The sequence below is a fragment of the Lutra lutra genome, chromosome 7 (assembly GCF_902655055.1).
Source record: "Lutra lutra chromosome 7, mLutLut1.2, whole genome shotgun sequence".
Taxonomy (NCBI): domain Eukaryota; kingdom Metazoa; phylum Chordata; class Mammalia; order Carnivora; family Mustelidae; genus Lutra; species Lutra lutra.
The window spans coordinates 73,655,806-73,670,764 of NC_062284.1; the positions used below are offsets into that span (position 1 = coordinate 73,655,806).

Sequence of the window (14,959 nt, forward strand, 5' to 3'; positions counted from 1 at the left end):
TTTGAATTTAAATAGCTACAAGTGGCTAGTGGCTACTATATTGGACAGAACAGGAGAAGATCAAGTTTACCACCACCAGAAACAATTGGACAATGGAACATTCTACAAAGTAACCAGACTGGATTTTTTAAAAAACCACTTTCAATTAAAAAAAAAAAAGTATGGGGTGCCTGGGGGGCTCAGTGGGTTGAGCCTCTGCCTTCGGCTGGGGTCATGATCCCAGGACCTGGGATTGAGCCCCACATCGGGCTCTCTGCTCAGCGGGGAGCCTGCTTCCTCCTCTCTCTCTCTCTCTGCCTGCCTCTCTGCCTACTTGTGATCTCTGTCAAATAAATAAATAAAATCTTTAAAAAAAAATTTTAGGTGGGATGCCTGGGTGGCTCAGTCAGTTGAGTGTCCAACTCTTGATTTTAGCTCAGGTCATGATTGAAGGGTTGTGGGATCAAACCCCACATCGGCTCTGTGCTCGGCATGCAACCTGCTTGGGATTCTCTCTGTCTCTCTGCTCCTCTCCCCTCCCAAAAATAAATAAATAAATAAATAAATGGTAGGAGGAATGTTCTATTTTTTTTTTTTTTAAGATTTTATTTAGTTATTTGACAGAGAGATCACAAGTAGGAAGAGGCAGGAGAGAGAGAGGAGGAAGCAGGCTCCCCGCTGAGCAGAGAGCCCAATGTAGGGCTCAATCCCAGGACCCTGAGATCATGACCTGAGCCAAAGGCAGAGGCTTAACCTACTGAGCCACCCAGGCGCCCCAGGAATGTTCTAGTTTAAAAGATATTGAAGAAACCTAATATCCAGGGGCACCTGGCCGCCTCAGTTGGTAAAGCATGTGATTCTCAATCTTGGGGTCATGAGTTCAAGCTCCACATTTGGCACAGAGTGTATTAAAAACAAAAGAAAACATGGGTGCCTGGGTGGCTCAGTTGGTTAAGTGTCTGTCAGTTAAGCATCTTGATTTTGGCTTGGTAGTGATCTCAGGGTTCTGGGATCAAGCCCCATGTCAGGCTCCCTGCTCAGAGAGGAGTGTGCTTTGAACCTCTCCTGCTCCCCTGCTTGTGCTCTCTCATTGTCAAATAAATAAACAAATAAATCTTTAAAAACAAACAAACAAACAAAAAAACCACACACAGAAAATACAAATCTAACATCCAAATGTAATACCCAGACCTTCAATGGACCCTAGACCAAGAAAACAAATTAGGAAAATTTTAATATGACCTAGATAATAGATATTATGAAATTATTAATTTTAGGTATAATAATTTTATTAGTTATACAGAGGAATGCCCTTATTTTTAAGAGTTGCCTGCTAAAAAATGAACTGTTGGGATTTCATCAAGATCAAAAGCTTTTGCACAGCAAAGGAAACAGTTAACAAAACCAAAAGACAACTGACAGAATGGGAGAAGATATTCACAAATGACATATCAGATAAAGGGCTAGTATCCAAAATCTATAAAGAACTTATCAAACTCAACACCCAAAGAACAAATAATCCAATCAAGAAATGGGCAGAAGACATGAACAGACATTTCTGCAAAGAAGACATCCAGATGGTCAACAGACACACGAGAAAGTGCTCCACATCACTCGGCATCAGGGAAATACAAATCAAAACCACAATGAGATACCACCTCACACCAGTCAGAATGGCTAAAATTAACCAGTCAGGAAATGACAGATGTTGGCAAGGATGCAGTGAAAGGGGAGCCCTCCTACACTGTTGGTGGGAATGCAAGCTGGTGCAACCACTCTGGAAAACAGTATGGAGGTTCCTCAAAAGTTGAAAACAGAGCTACCCTGTGACCCAGCAATCACACTACTGGGTATTTACCCTAAAGATACAAATGTAGTGATCCAAAGGGGTATGTGCACTCCAATGTTTATAGCAGCAATGTCCACAATAGCCAAACTATGGAAAGAGCCAAGATGTCCATCAACAGATGAATGGATAAAGAAGAGGAGGTATATATATACAATGGAATACGATGCAGCCATCAAAAGAAATGAAATCTTGCCATTTGCAATGACATGGATGGAACTAGAGGGTATTATGCTGAGTGAAAAGGTCAATCAGAGAAAGACAATTATCATATGAGCTCTCTAATATGAGGAATTTGAGAGGTAGGGCAGGGGTTGTGGGGGGTAGGGAAGGAAAAAATAAAACAAGATGGGATGGGGAGGGAGACAAACCATTAGAGACTCTAAATCTCAGGAAACAAACTGAGGGTTACTGTGGGGTGGGTGGGAGGGACAGGGTGGTTGGGTTATGGACATTGGGGAGGGTATATGCTATGTTGTGTGCTGTGAAATGTGTAAGCCTGATGATTCACAAACCTGAACCCCTGCAGCAAATAATACATTACGTGTTAAAAAAAAAAAAGAAAAGAAAAAAGTTGCCTGCTTAAGTATTTAAGGAATGATATATCACATCTACAAATACTATACACAATAGCTCTGAAAGAAAAAAGTCTGTATAACTATATATCAGTTTGTATGGGAGGAGGGAGAGAGAGAGAGAAAAAAAAAAAGCAGGGGCGCCTGGGTGGCTCAGTGGGTTAAGCCTCTGCCTTCAGCTCGGGTCATGATCTCAGGGTCCTGGGATCGAGCCCCACATCTGGCTCTCTGCTCATCAGGGAGCCTGCTTCCTCCTCTCTCTCTGCCTGCTTCTCTGCCTACTTGTGATCTCTGTCTGTCAAATAAATAAATAAAATCTTAAAAAAAAAAAGAAAAAAGAAAAAAAAGGAAAAATGTTAATAATTGTTGAATCTGGGTTGCTAAAACTATGCTGGTGTTTAGTTGCTAAGACTATCCTGGTGTTTTCTTTTAATTTTTCTGTAAGTTTGAAACTACCCCACTTTTCTGGGGAAAAAAAAAGTATAAAACTAAGCAATATTGACTATTTCTGACTTTCTCCATTAATCTGTTTGTGATTTGTGAATTTCATATAGGCCAACATTTCCTTGTAGATAAATGGCAGCAAGTACCATTTATAGAAAAAAATCTAAATTATGTTAAAGACCTTAGTTTTTTCAATGAACCAATCCAAGACCATCATTATTTATTGTAGCAGAACACCTCAAGACAGTCTCCCTTGAAAGTAGTTTGAGGGGCACCTGGGTGGCTCAGTTCGAACCCCATACTGGGTGTAGAGATTACTTAAGAATAAAAATAAAAATAAAATAAATAAAAAATAAAAAATAAATAAAAATAAAATAAAATAAAATAAATAAAAAATAAAATAAAATAAATAAAAATAAAAAGTAGGCTCAGTCGTTAGGCTTCTGCCTTCAGCTCAGGTCATGATCCTGGGGTCCTGGGGACGAAGCCCCACATCAGGCTCTCTGCTCTGTAGGAAACCTGCTTCTCCCTCTCCCACTGCCCCCGCTTATGTTCCCTCTCACTGTCTCTCTACCAGATAAATAAATAAAATCTTAAAAAAAAAAAAAAGGTAGTTTGAGAAGCTCTTCTAAATAAGGGTGGAGGTCTTCTGCTTCTGTTCTCAGTTTCTGACTTTGATGCCATCAGGGCCCTGCCTTGCTCTAAGTTAAGTGGACTGGGAAACTTGGTTCCTTGGGGTGATCTCTTCCCACTGTCTGCTTTCAGAGAAAAAAGTGACCCTCAAATCACACCAGCAGGAACCAGGAATACAAGTGGCTTGTGTCCTTCCCTGTAACAGGGCTAGATGCCCTGCCACTTTATGCTAACCGCCCCACTGAGAGCCTTGGTGACAGAATCATCCCCTACCCCTATCCACTGTGGCGTCCAGCCGTCCTCTGGATATTACAGTTCTTCGAAAGCAAGCCCAGATTTTTTTTTTAAAGCCATTTTTTTTTAGACTTTTATTTATTTATTTGACAGACAGAGATCACAAATAGGAAGAGAAGCAGGAAGAGAGAGGAAGGGAAGCAGGCTCCCTGCTGAGCAGAGAGCCCAATGCGGGGCTCGATCCCAGAACCCTGGGATCATGACCCGAGCTGAAGGCAGAGGCTTAACCCACTGAGCCACCCAGGCGCCCCAGCAAGCCCAGATTTAATCCATGTCTGCTCTCCAAGAATGAGGCATCTAAGACTCTGGGCAGGCAGGCCGGTACTCCCACCTCCCACTCTTAGCGTAAGCATTACACATCTGTTTGTCTGGATCCACTCAGTTCCCCTCCTCACCCACCTAGTCTTTGATGTTCTTTTTTCATCTGTGCCTGAAGAAAGCATCATCACTTTATTCAGGAGATAATCAAATATAACACAGGGCTGACACTGACAAAGAGCTGCACACAGAATTTTATAAATCTGCTCCATTTCCCAGAAGAGACTCAGTCACTGTAAACAAGGAAGAAAAACCAGGATGGTGCCTAGCCCACTGCAGTGTTTCAAGCAAGTGTCCCCACACTCCCGGAGTGAAAGTGGGCCTGAGGTGGAGGTGGTCCTTTCAGCAGGAGGGGGAGGCCGCACCTGTGTGGAAGTCCGCCTCCGGACCCCCGCGAGGTGGCGGTCAGCGGCAGGCCTTGTTAAACTCCCGGAGGGCCCAGCGCTTGTTCTCAGTTGCCTGCTTGAGGCAAGTGTACTCTTTTACCAGCCTGTCAAACTCCTCCCCAAGGACCTCATAGGTGCTCAGGACCTGTCGGGACTTCTCCATGTCCTGCTCTTGTAGGCGAATGGCCCCTTCCAAACGGTCCCTATATGCCCAGGGAACAGAAGATACAACGTAAGGATCTGGCTCCTCAGCAAGCAGACAAGAATGTGAATACGTTAACATGAACGGGTGTGGAGAATGTGGGACCAGCCCTGAGCAGCAGGACCAGGCCCTTGGGAGTTCTCACCTAATGAGACGATGAACTTCCACTTTCTCAGCAGTGTAAGTGTCGGACAAGATCTTTAGCTCCTCCATCCTGACAGAGGGAAGAAAGAAATGCTGAGGGTCCCTGACAGCAGCAGAGTTAGGAACAGGACACAGTACCTGCCTGTGGTCAAGACGTGTGCTAAGCAGTGACAGGAAAAGCAAGATCCCTCTGAATTCCTGAGTAACGTTAGTATCTCACAAGAAAGCACCTATTTCACGCTTTAAAATAAGACTCAAGGGGCACCTGGGTAGCTCAGTCCGTTGAGCGTCCGACTCTTAATTTTGGCTTAGGGTGGTGAGATCCAGCTCCAAGTTGCACTAAGCGCAGGGTCTGCTTGTCCCTTTCCCTCTGCTCCTTCCTCCCCCTCCCCAGCCACCTGCTGGCATGCTCCCTCTCTAAAATAAATACATAAATAAAATTTAAAAATAAAAGAAGATTCAAGAATGTTGAATGGGGGTGTCTGGGTGGCACAGTCGGTCGAGTATCTGACTCTTGGTTTTGGCTCAGGTCGTGATCTCAGCATTGTGGGATAGAACCCATAGTTGGGCTCTATGTTCGGCGCTGAGTCTGCTTGGTACTCTCTCTCCCTCTCCCTCTGCTCCTTCCTACCACACATGCTTGTGTGTTCTCTGAAAATAAATAAATCTTTTTTTTTTTAACTGAGACTCTCTTTCTATTTATTCATTAAAAAAAAAGATTGTAGGGGCGCCTGGGTGGCTCAGTGGGTTAAAGCCTCTGCCTTCAGCTCAGGTCATGATCCCAGAGTCCTGGGATTGAGCCGCATATTGGGCTCTCTGTTCAGCAGGGAGCCTGCTTCCTCCTCTCTCTCTCTCTCTCTCTGTCTGCCTCTCTGCCTAATTGTGATCTCTGTCAAATAAATAAATAAAATCTTTAAAAAAAAAAAAAAGATTGTATTTATTTATTTGACAGAGAGAGAGACAGTGAAAGAAGGAACACAAGCAGGGGGAGTGGGAGAGGGAGAAGCAGGCTTCCCCCTGAGCAGGGAGCCTGACGCAGGGCTCAATCCCAGGATCCTGGGATCATGACCTGAGCCTAAGGCAGACGTTTAACAACTGAGCCACCCAGGTACCCCTCAAAATAAATAAATCTTTTAAAAAAATATTTTATTCAGGGGCGCCTGGGTGGCTCAGTGGGTTAAAGCCTCTGCCTTTGGCTCAGTTCATGATCCCAGGGTCCTGGGATCGAGCCCCGCATCGGGATCTCTGCTCAGCGGGGAGTCTGCTTCCTCCTCTCTCTCTCTGCCTGCCTCTCTGCCTACTTGTGATCTCTGTCAAATAAATAAATAAAATCTTTAAAAATATATATGTATTTTATTCATTTATCTCCCAGAGAGAGAGAGAGCACGCAACCAGGGGGAGCCACAGGTGAGGGAGAAGCAGGCTCCCTCCTGAGCAAGGAGCCTGATTTGGGACTTAATCGCAGGGTACTGGAATCATGACCTGAGCTGATGGCTTATGTTCAATTGACTGAGCTACCCAGGAGTCCCAAAATTTTAAAAAAAAAAAAAAAAGTTGGACACTTCTGGGTAATCCAATGGCTACCACTGCTGTGTGGCATTAACCCAAGACCCATAGGATGTTAGGCATGGCAGAGAAGAAAGAGAGTTGAGGGGGAGAGGGTTGGACGGGTTGGTATGTGAGACAGAGTTCCTGAGACCCACAAGGGTCATATGGCTCACCTCAGCTTAAGGATCATGGCACTGCACTTGATCTCTAGGTACTGGGCATTGATGCGGTCCAGCTCAGACTGAGTCTTCAGCCGGTGCTCCTGAAGGAGCCTCTGCAGCAAGGCAAGGCAGCGCAGAAGCACCTGAGCCCCCAGGAGGCAGGGAGAAGGCAAAACCACAAGTGAGTAGAAAAGAAGGCAAATCAAAACTCCTTGGCTCTCCCAAAAGTCTCTAGGGCCAGGATAAAAGACAGAGGGGGCTATCCCAGTCCCCTGACAAACCTGGGAATAGGTGGCACTCTTCTTCTCAAGCAGCACCATCTGCTCCTTCTGCTGGCTCTTGGCATCCTGGCATTGCTGCTTCTCACCCACTAGGACCTCTGCCAGTTTCCACACCTTTGCTGCCTTCAAGGTTTCACCGTCTGAATCTGGGCAAAGAGACAGAGGACTGGGGCACCTGGGTGGCTCAGTCAGTTAAGTGTCTGCCTTTGGCTCAGGTCATGATTTCAGGGTCCTGGGGTTGAGCCCCACATGGGGATCCCTGCTCGGTAGGGCACCTGCTTCTCCCTCTTCATCTGCTGCTTCTCCCCCACCACCACTTGTACTTTCTCTCTTGCTCCCTCACTCACTCTCTCTCTCCCTCAAATAAATAAAATTTTTTTGAAGGTTTCTTTTTTTTTTTTTTTAAGATTTTATTTATTTATTTGACAGAGAGCAGAAGTAGGCAGAGAGGCAGGCAGAGAGAGAGAGGGGGAAGCAGGCTCCCCACTGAGCAGAGAGCCCATCCATGCGGAGCTTGATATCTAGCCCTACAAATTCTCTTTAGGTTTTCTCCTGGTGTCCTGTTAAAATGGCCTAGTTCTCATAAAGTTCTCTTCGCTCTTACCCTTATTTTTTATTTTATTTTTTTAACTTAAATAATCTCTACACCCAACATGGTGCTCAAACTCATGACCCCGAGATCAAGAGTCACATGCTTTGCCAACTGAGCCAGCCTCGTGCCCCTCACTCCTACCTTTAAGACCAGATTTGGCCCTTCATTCTTAAGGCATAGAAATGAAGATAAAGGGAATACCTATTAGCCTGAACGTTCTTCCCTATTCCATTCCAATTCTCTAGAGATGAATGAACTCATCCTTCCCTGCAGTAAGAGGACACTTGGTACCTTGCTGAATAAAAGTTCTCACACAATTCCTTGCCTGTATTCTACCAGCAAGGAAGCAAACAACTAAGCATCTGAAGTGCTTCCTAGCTTCTGTCCCAAATCTCAAATTCAAAGCATTATTCACAGAAGAGCAGACCAGGGACCCTGAAGGTCAGCTGTGAACAAAGCAGAGTGCCAGCCCTTACCTGAATTGGGGTCATGGTAGCAGAGTAGGGTGAAACATTTCTTTTTGAGCTGCTCCTCCACTTCCAGTGGGAGCCGAGCTCTCATCCATACAAAATCCTAGAACCACAGAAGCAAAAAGAGAGATGCAAATAGATTGTTAAAACTAAGATCCGCCAGTGAGTCAGGATGGTAACATTCTCAATGATAACCAAGAAAAATGCATTAAGAGACAACAGGGAGATTCATTTTTGTTGGCCTATCAAATTTGCAAAGAATAAAATGATGGTCAAGACCCCATGTTGGGGGCATTGGGTGGCTCAGTGGGTTAAGCCTCTGCCTTCGGCTCAGGTCATGATCTCAGGGTCCTGGGATCGAGCCCCACCATCAGGCTCTCTGCTCAGCAAGGAGTCTGCTTCCCCCCTCTCTGCCTCTCTGCCTACTTGTGATCTCTCTCTCTGCCTCTGTGTCAAATAAATAAATAAATAAAATCTTTAAAAAAAAAAAAGAGAGAAGAAAAGGTGGGGAACTGGCAATACATACCAATATGTTTAATGTATATATCCTCTGACCAGTAATCATACATAGGCAAATACACCTATGAACGAGTCTGTTACTATCAGTGTGGTTTCTAAGCGCAAAAATGTGGAAACAACTATATCTGTCATTAAGGTTAAGCAAACTATGCTACATCCATACAATGGAATCCTTTTTTTTTTTAATGTAATCTGTACCCCCCCCCAATGTGGGGCACAAGCTCATCACCCTGAGATCAAGAGCTGCAAGCTCTACTCACTGAGCCAGCCAGGCGCCCCCATACAATGGAATCCTATCAGTGATTTAAACTGATGATATAGAGGCACCTGGGTGGCTCAGTTGGTTGAGCATCTGACTTTTTTTTTTTAAGACTTTATTTATTTATTTGAGAGAGAGAGAGAGAGAGCACGAGCATGAGAGGGGTGAAGGTCAGAGAGAGAAGCAGACTCCCCATGGAGCTGGGAGCCCGATTTGGGACTCAATCCCAGGACTCTGGGATCATGACCTGAGCCGAAGGCAGTTGCTTAACCAACTGAGCCAGCCAGGTGCCCAAGCATCTGACTTGTGATTTCAGCTCAGGTCATAATCTCAGGGTTGTGAGACTGAGCCCTGAGTCAGCTCCAGGCTCAGAAGGGAGTCGGCTTGGGATTCTCTCTCCCTCTCCCTCTGCCTCTCCCCTCATTTGAACTCTCTCTCTCAAATAAATAAATAAATAATTTAAAAAATAAACTTATGATATAATAAGAACACTGAGCACAGACCATGTGCCTGGCACTGTGTTAAATGTGCGTTAGAAGTTATCATCTTATTTACATTTATTTATTGACTTGAAAAAAGTCCCAAATATATTAAGTGAAAACAGATTACATTCACTATACAAGCATAGAGGCTACAATACCACTTATGCTGAGCTGTATATGATATATTGTATTTATTTCTAAATGTAGAATTTCAGCTTTTACTTTCTTCTGTGTAACATTTTTCTTATTTATTTGAGTTTGGCCCTCACGAATGTGTATCATTTTTACAAAAACAATAAAGTAACCAAAAAACGTTTAAATATATGGGAGAAATTAAGCCATTTCACTTTTTTGATCCCAGTATCTGCTCACCCCCCACCTCTGAGGGGGGCATGAGCTCCAGAAGGTCCGCCTTCTCCAGCCCCAGCAGTGGAGGCATTTCCCTCTCCCGGCTGGGACCCAAGAGTCGTGTCAGTTCAGTCACGAGTAGCCGCTGTTCAAGGGTCTCGTGAAACTGAGAGAGAATAAAAAACAAAAGAAGTTACTATACAACTTCTCCCACTCCACCTCCTCCATCCTCATAAACCAGTTCTTCACACATTTTCAAAGTCCTCAAACATGTTATCCCCTTCAGCTGCCAGTGCCTTCTCCTATCAATCTTTCTTTTCAAAATTCTTGACAACACACCCACCTCTTCTGCTATAACTACAAAATAACTACAATAGACACACAGTCTATTTCTTCTTCTTTTAAAAGATTTTGTGTTTTGGGGCGCCTGGGTGGCTCAGTGGGCTAAAGCCTCTGCCTTTGGCTCGGGTCATGATCCCAGAGTCCTGGGATCGAGCCCCACATCGGGCTCTCTGCTCAGCGGGGAGCCTGCTTCCTCCTCTCTCTCTCTCTCTCTCTCTGCCTGCCTCTCTGCCTGCTTGTGATCTCTGTCAAATAAATAAACAAAAATCTTTAAAAAAAAAAAAAGATTTTGTGTTTTAAGTAATCTCTACACCCAATGTGGGGCTTGAACTCACAACCCTAAGATCAAGAGTCACAAGCTCCACCCACGGAGGCAGCCAGGACCCCCGGTCCATTTCTTCTTTGATAACTATTACTCGAAGCTCCTATTTCCCCCAGAGCATACAATGAGGTGAAGCCATAGTTGGCTTGGTCATTCCTGCAGCTGGTAAGCACCCCCTACTGCATCTCTTCTGCTTCACCTTTTTGTCGTCCAAAGTTAAATTTGTGTCTTGTGTCTTCACATAGTAGTCCACAAGCAGCTCTTGAATGACTCTCTGTAAAATCTCAGACCTCAGCCATATTGTCTTATGGAGTCGAACTTCCTTCCATGCCTAGGAAACCAAAAAATCCCAGGTAGGAACCTCTTTCTCTCTTGAAAGATTTTTCCTTTCTCCTCTCATCCCTCCTCCCAGGGCTCTTACCTGTGCCTGCTCCTTTGCCAGGGTGAGGCTTAAGCCACTCTCATCCATGTGCTGTGACAGACCCAGCAGCAGTTTGCCGAAGTGTGGGTTCCGTAACAGGTCCTCTTCACTCAGGTTACAAGGAGGAAGCTGTTTGCTGCACACTTCATGGGATGTCCCCCACAGGAGCAAAAGAAATTAAAAAAAAAAAAAAAAAAAGCAAAGAAGATATCATTATATTAATTGAGTATCACTCTTGGCTTATACTCACTTCCAAAAACCTCTAGCTTTTTGGTAGGGAAGTTTTTGAAATTTAACAAAATGTTCAAAAAAAAAACAACCTCACAAATAAACTCGAGGTAATATTCAAAGGTAACAAGCACCTATATATACACACAAACACATACACATAAAGATATTAATCAAGAATTAGGGAATGAGTCACTAATGAAACCAAGAGCTTAGAAAATGAAGTATATTTGGAAAGTGATAGACAGAGACAATCAGGAAAAAGGGACCTTTTAGTAGGGGTCACCATAGTACTCCAAATGTCTCACAGAATAACTAGAATTCTTGAGGAAGGGGGAAAAAAACCCCAAAGGTAAAGTTCCAACTATGGATGTGTTCTCTAGTTGCATAAGCAAGACTGCAAGAAGGTATACTCAGGACTAACTGAAAAACTGAACTAAGTTCTTATTGTAAAGAGAGCTGAGTAACTCAAGTGGATTCAGAGCAGCACACACATGAGAAAAAGTGCAAGAAACTGGGATCCTGTAGTTATTCCATCAGCCCAAGGGCCTCTCTTTCCATATCTTATTCCTACATACTTTCTGCTGTGGTCTTCTGTTTCATTCCTACTTACCAAACAATCAAACTTTCATTCTTTGGACCATGAGAAAGTCCTTTTGGAAAATATGAACTCTCTCTTTTTTCTCCCCCTCAGGCACTGAAAGATCAACATGGCAATGTTCAAAATATAGAAGATTCAAGTTCTTGAAGGATTCAAGATATAGAAAGGCTTTGAGATAGGGAAAGAATTCAAGATACAGAAGGAGTCAAGATATAGAAAGGGTTTGAGATAGGGGAAGAATTCAAGATACGTAAGGATCTGAGATTTTGGAGTACAAGATATGAGAAAATTCAAGACCCAGGTAGGAAGGAAGCCTTCACAGAGTTTGCTGGCCACTCTTCTCTTCGGGTTATGCCTGCTGACACAGCACGGAAGCAACTTGAATTTTTAGTCTACTGCACAGGTGGGTACTTAACAGGAGTACTTAACAGGAGCCGGTGTTGTCTGTTTTCTAATAAGAGAGTGTCCAAGAGTCTTCATGTATCCTAGTTTCCCCAGAAACTTCGGATTTTATGTGACAAACCATACTGGTGAACTTTATAAATCCTTTTCATAATAGAAAGCAAGAATTGGCTCCGACCTCTCTGGGTAAGTCATCAAACCTCCTTCAAATGGCCTCCTTACCTTGTTGGAGTATTTCCATCCCTTCTCCGGGTAAGCAGAAATCCCCGGATGCCATCTGATTTTCTCGAAATTCTTAATGTGTGGAACTGAGTGAAAGAGAACAAGGAGTGAATAAGTTGGGTGGCTTCTTCAAGAAAACTACCTTGGGTTCACATTTCTGTTGTCTGCAACCTGGGGAGGAACCACAGGGAAGCCTCTTACAGGGAGAGACTATATCACACACCCTGGGTCCCAAGCTCCTCTACAAGTTTTAAGGGCGGACTTACAAGTGGCAAAACAATTTGCATTCTAAGCACATAAACGTTTCCATTTGTTCCAAGCCGTCGAAAAAGGAGCCTCCTTCAGAAAGAAAATTTTCCAATTCACTAAACAGAAGGATGCTCCCCTCCCCTCAACATTATGTCTAAGTTAAACCTGAGCTGCTGCTTTCCAGTTATGAGTGAACTGGGGAAAGGCGGGGGTGGGTGGGGGGTCCAATCTCCGCTTTATTCCCCCCAGTCAAATAACTCCACTATCAAATTCCACAAAATAGTTTCTTGAGCTTCTTTAATTTGTCCTTTCATCTAAAATCTGTTGGTAGTTTTTGACCATTAACTCTAGAATCATCCTTCAGGAGTGACAAATCATCCCGCACTTGAACAACAACCGCTTTTCACATAACAGCATTATTAAGGAGCACCTTAAGGAAAGAGCATGACAAGAAGACTGACAGGAAGGTCAGTACCAAAAGAGCAAGGCAAAAGTGTGGTTAATGCAGCTGAGGCTGGGATGGGAGCTGTCAGGTGTTTTGCCAGAACACGGAGTACACTGAAAAGTATGACATCAACACAAAGGGGAAGCAAAGGTGGGCACTTTGTGGACTCTGGAGACTAAATTTTTCCCTTGAGGTGATTTTCCTCTTTTTTTTTTTTTTTTGCTCCACCCACTCCTCTCTGTAAGATATCAACTCCAAAGGGCAGCTGAGTCTCCCAAAGTACAAGACATCGAAGGTTATTATGATTTAACACTTTAAGTTCACAGAACATTTGGTTTACTCCCTCGTTTTATGAGTAGCATCAAAGTAAGTACTCATTTATTTTGCAACTTCGTCCAGAGGGGAACACAGATGAGGAGTCGGAATGCTAAGACTTAGTTTGCAGCTCTGTAGTTCCTTCTGTGTGGATTTAAGGGAAACGTTGTTTTTTGTTTTTTATGCCAAACTTTTTTCCACCTGCAGAATGGAGATAATGAATCCTGCCGTGGCTGAGACACCAAGAATTAACAACACAATCGACCTGTCAACAAAAGCCACTAGTTAGTTAAGCCCAGTGTTTTAACAATTCTGTTTATCCGGGGCGCCTGGGTGGCTCAGTGGGTTGAGCCGCTGCCTTCGGCTCAGGTCAGGATCTCGGAGTCCTGGGATCGAGTCCCGCATCGGGCTCTCTGCTCAGCGGGGAGCCTGCTTCCTCCTGTCTCTCTGCCTGCCTCTCTGCCTGCTTGTGATCTCTCTCTGTCAAATAAATAAATAAAATCTTTAAAAAAAAAAAAAAAAAAAACAGGGGCGCCTGTGTGGCTCAGTGGGTTAAGCCGCTGCCTTCGGCTCAGGTCATGATCCCAGGTCCTGGGTTCGAGCCCCACATCGGGCTTTCTGCTCAGAAGGGAGCCTGCTTCCTCCTCTCTCTCTGCCTGCCTCTCTGCCTACTTGTGATTTCTCTCTGTCAAATAAATAAATAAAACCTTTAAAAAAACAAAACAAAAACAAAACAAAACAAAAAAATTCTGTTTATCGTTGACCTAAGTTCTACAGGCAAATTTCACACACGGAAATGAGGACCAACACAAATTTTAAAAGTCAGCTGTTCTTGGGGCTGCCTGGGTGGCTCAGTGGGCTAAGCCTCTGCCTTCAGCTCAGGTAATGATCTCAGGGTCTTGGGATCGAGTCCTGCATCGGGCTCTCTGCTGGGCAGGGAGCCTGCTTCCTCCTCCCCCGCCCCCTCTGCTTGCCTCTCTGCCTACTTGTGATCTCTCTGTCAAATAAATAAAATCTTAAAAAAAAAAAAAAGTCAGCTGTTCTTCCCTCCCTAGGGGAACTGCCCACTTGGGTTTTCTTGGGGTGCCTTTCTTTACCCTTTTAAAATGTTACAGGGAGTGAACGAAGGCGGCGATCAGGCTCGATTCTCCACCCTCTGCACTCAGACGTGTTAAAACGCTGCTACAGGGACCCAAGCATTTAAATGTTCTGACTCAGGCGTCTTTTAAATTCTTAGAGCTGTCTTTACACGCTGCACTGAACGTTAAATTGATTTTACAGGTATTTTCACAAGATGTGACCCTTACAAGGCCCGAGATGAATCAAAATGCAGAGCGGGCTCTCCGGCGCCTACTTCCCTTCCGTCTGGGCAGCCAAGGATTCCCAAGGGCGAGGGCGGCCGCGGCGGCCAGGGGCCGGCACTAACCCTCCCAGCACTCCGCCTCCCCTCAGCGCGGCCCGCCGACTCTCCGAGGCAAACCTGCACACGCGAGGGCAGCTGAAGCTCCCGCGGCCGTGCGGAGCCGGCTGGGGGGAGCTGGCCCGAAGCGTCGACACCGAAACCACGCCCGCACCCGGGCTCCGGAACCTCTCACTCGGGCCGGCCGCTGAGGCTGGGGGAAGATAGGCCCGGGAGGACCGCGCGGGAAGGTCGGGGGAGGTACGGGAAAGGCCCGAAGTGCGCGCGAGTCCACCAGAGAGGGGAAGAGGGAAGAGGGGCGGGGCCACGCTCGAGGCGGGAACGGCGGGTCCGCCCCGCGCCGAGCGCGAGTCTTGGGTCCTCAACCGCCTAGGAACCCGGCTTTTAGAGTGTGAGCCGGGAGGGGCTCCTGACCCCTTTTTCTGAATACCTCCCCCTTGCTGAAGGCAAATGTTGAGAAAAATGGTAATGATTGCTAACATTTATTGAGGGCCTACAGTGAGTCAGGAAC

The 14,959-nt window shown here is 45.1% G+C and overlaps 1 protein-coding gene across 5 annotated transcripts; it reads right to left on the bottom strand.

The window, feature by feature from the left end:
- Nucleotides 1-4,204: 4,204 nt before the first annotated feature.
- Nucleotides 4,205-14,720, bottom strand: HAUS4 (HAUS augmin like complex subunit 4). Of its 5 annotated transcripts, none has more exons than XM_047738259.1 (10): nucleotides 14,506-14,720; nucleotides 12,020-12,110; nucleotides 10,567-10,709; nucleotides 10,345-10,476; nucleotides 9,513-9,647; nucleotides 7,880-7,976; nucleotides 6,812-6,957; nucleotides 6,543-6,673; nucleotides 4,823-4,891; nucleotides 4,205-4,678 (listed from the first exon to the last, which is right to left on the bottom strand). In XM_047738259.1, the coding sequence occupies exons 2-10, from the start codon at nucleotides 12,072-12,074 to the stop codon at nucleotides 4,495-4,497; spliced, it is 1,092 nt and encodes a 363-aa protein (XP_047594215.1). In that variant the 5' UTR covers nucleotides 12,075-12,110; nucleotides 14,506-14,720; the 3' UTR covers nucleotides 4,205-4,494. The 5 variants fall into 5 exon arrangements, with proteins under 5 accessions (XP_047594215.1, XP_047594216.1, XP_047594214.1 ...); XM_047738260.1 differs by having other exon boundaries at nucleotides 12,020-12,105; nucleotides 14,455-14,720; XM_047738258.1 differs by having other exon boundaries at nucleotides 12,020-12,105; nucleotides 14,509-14,719.
- Between the last annotated feature and the right edge of the window lie 239 nt (nucleotides 14,721-14,959).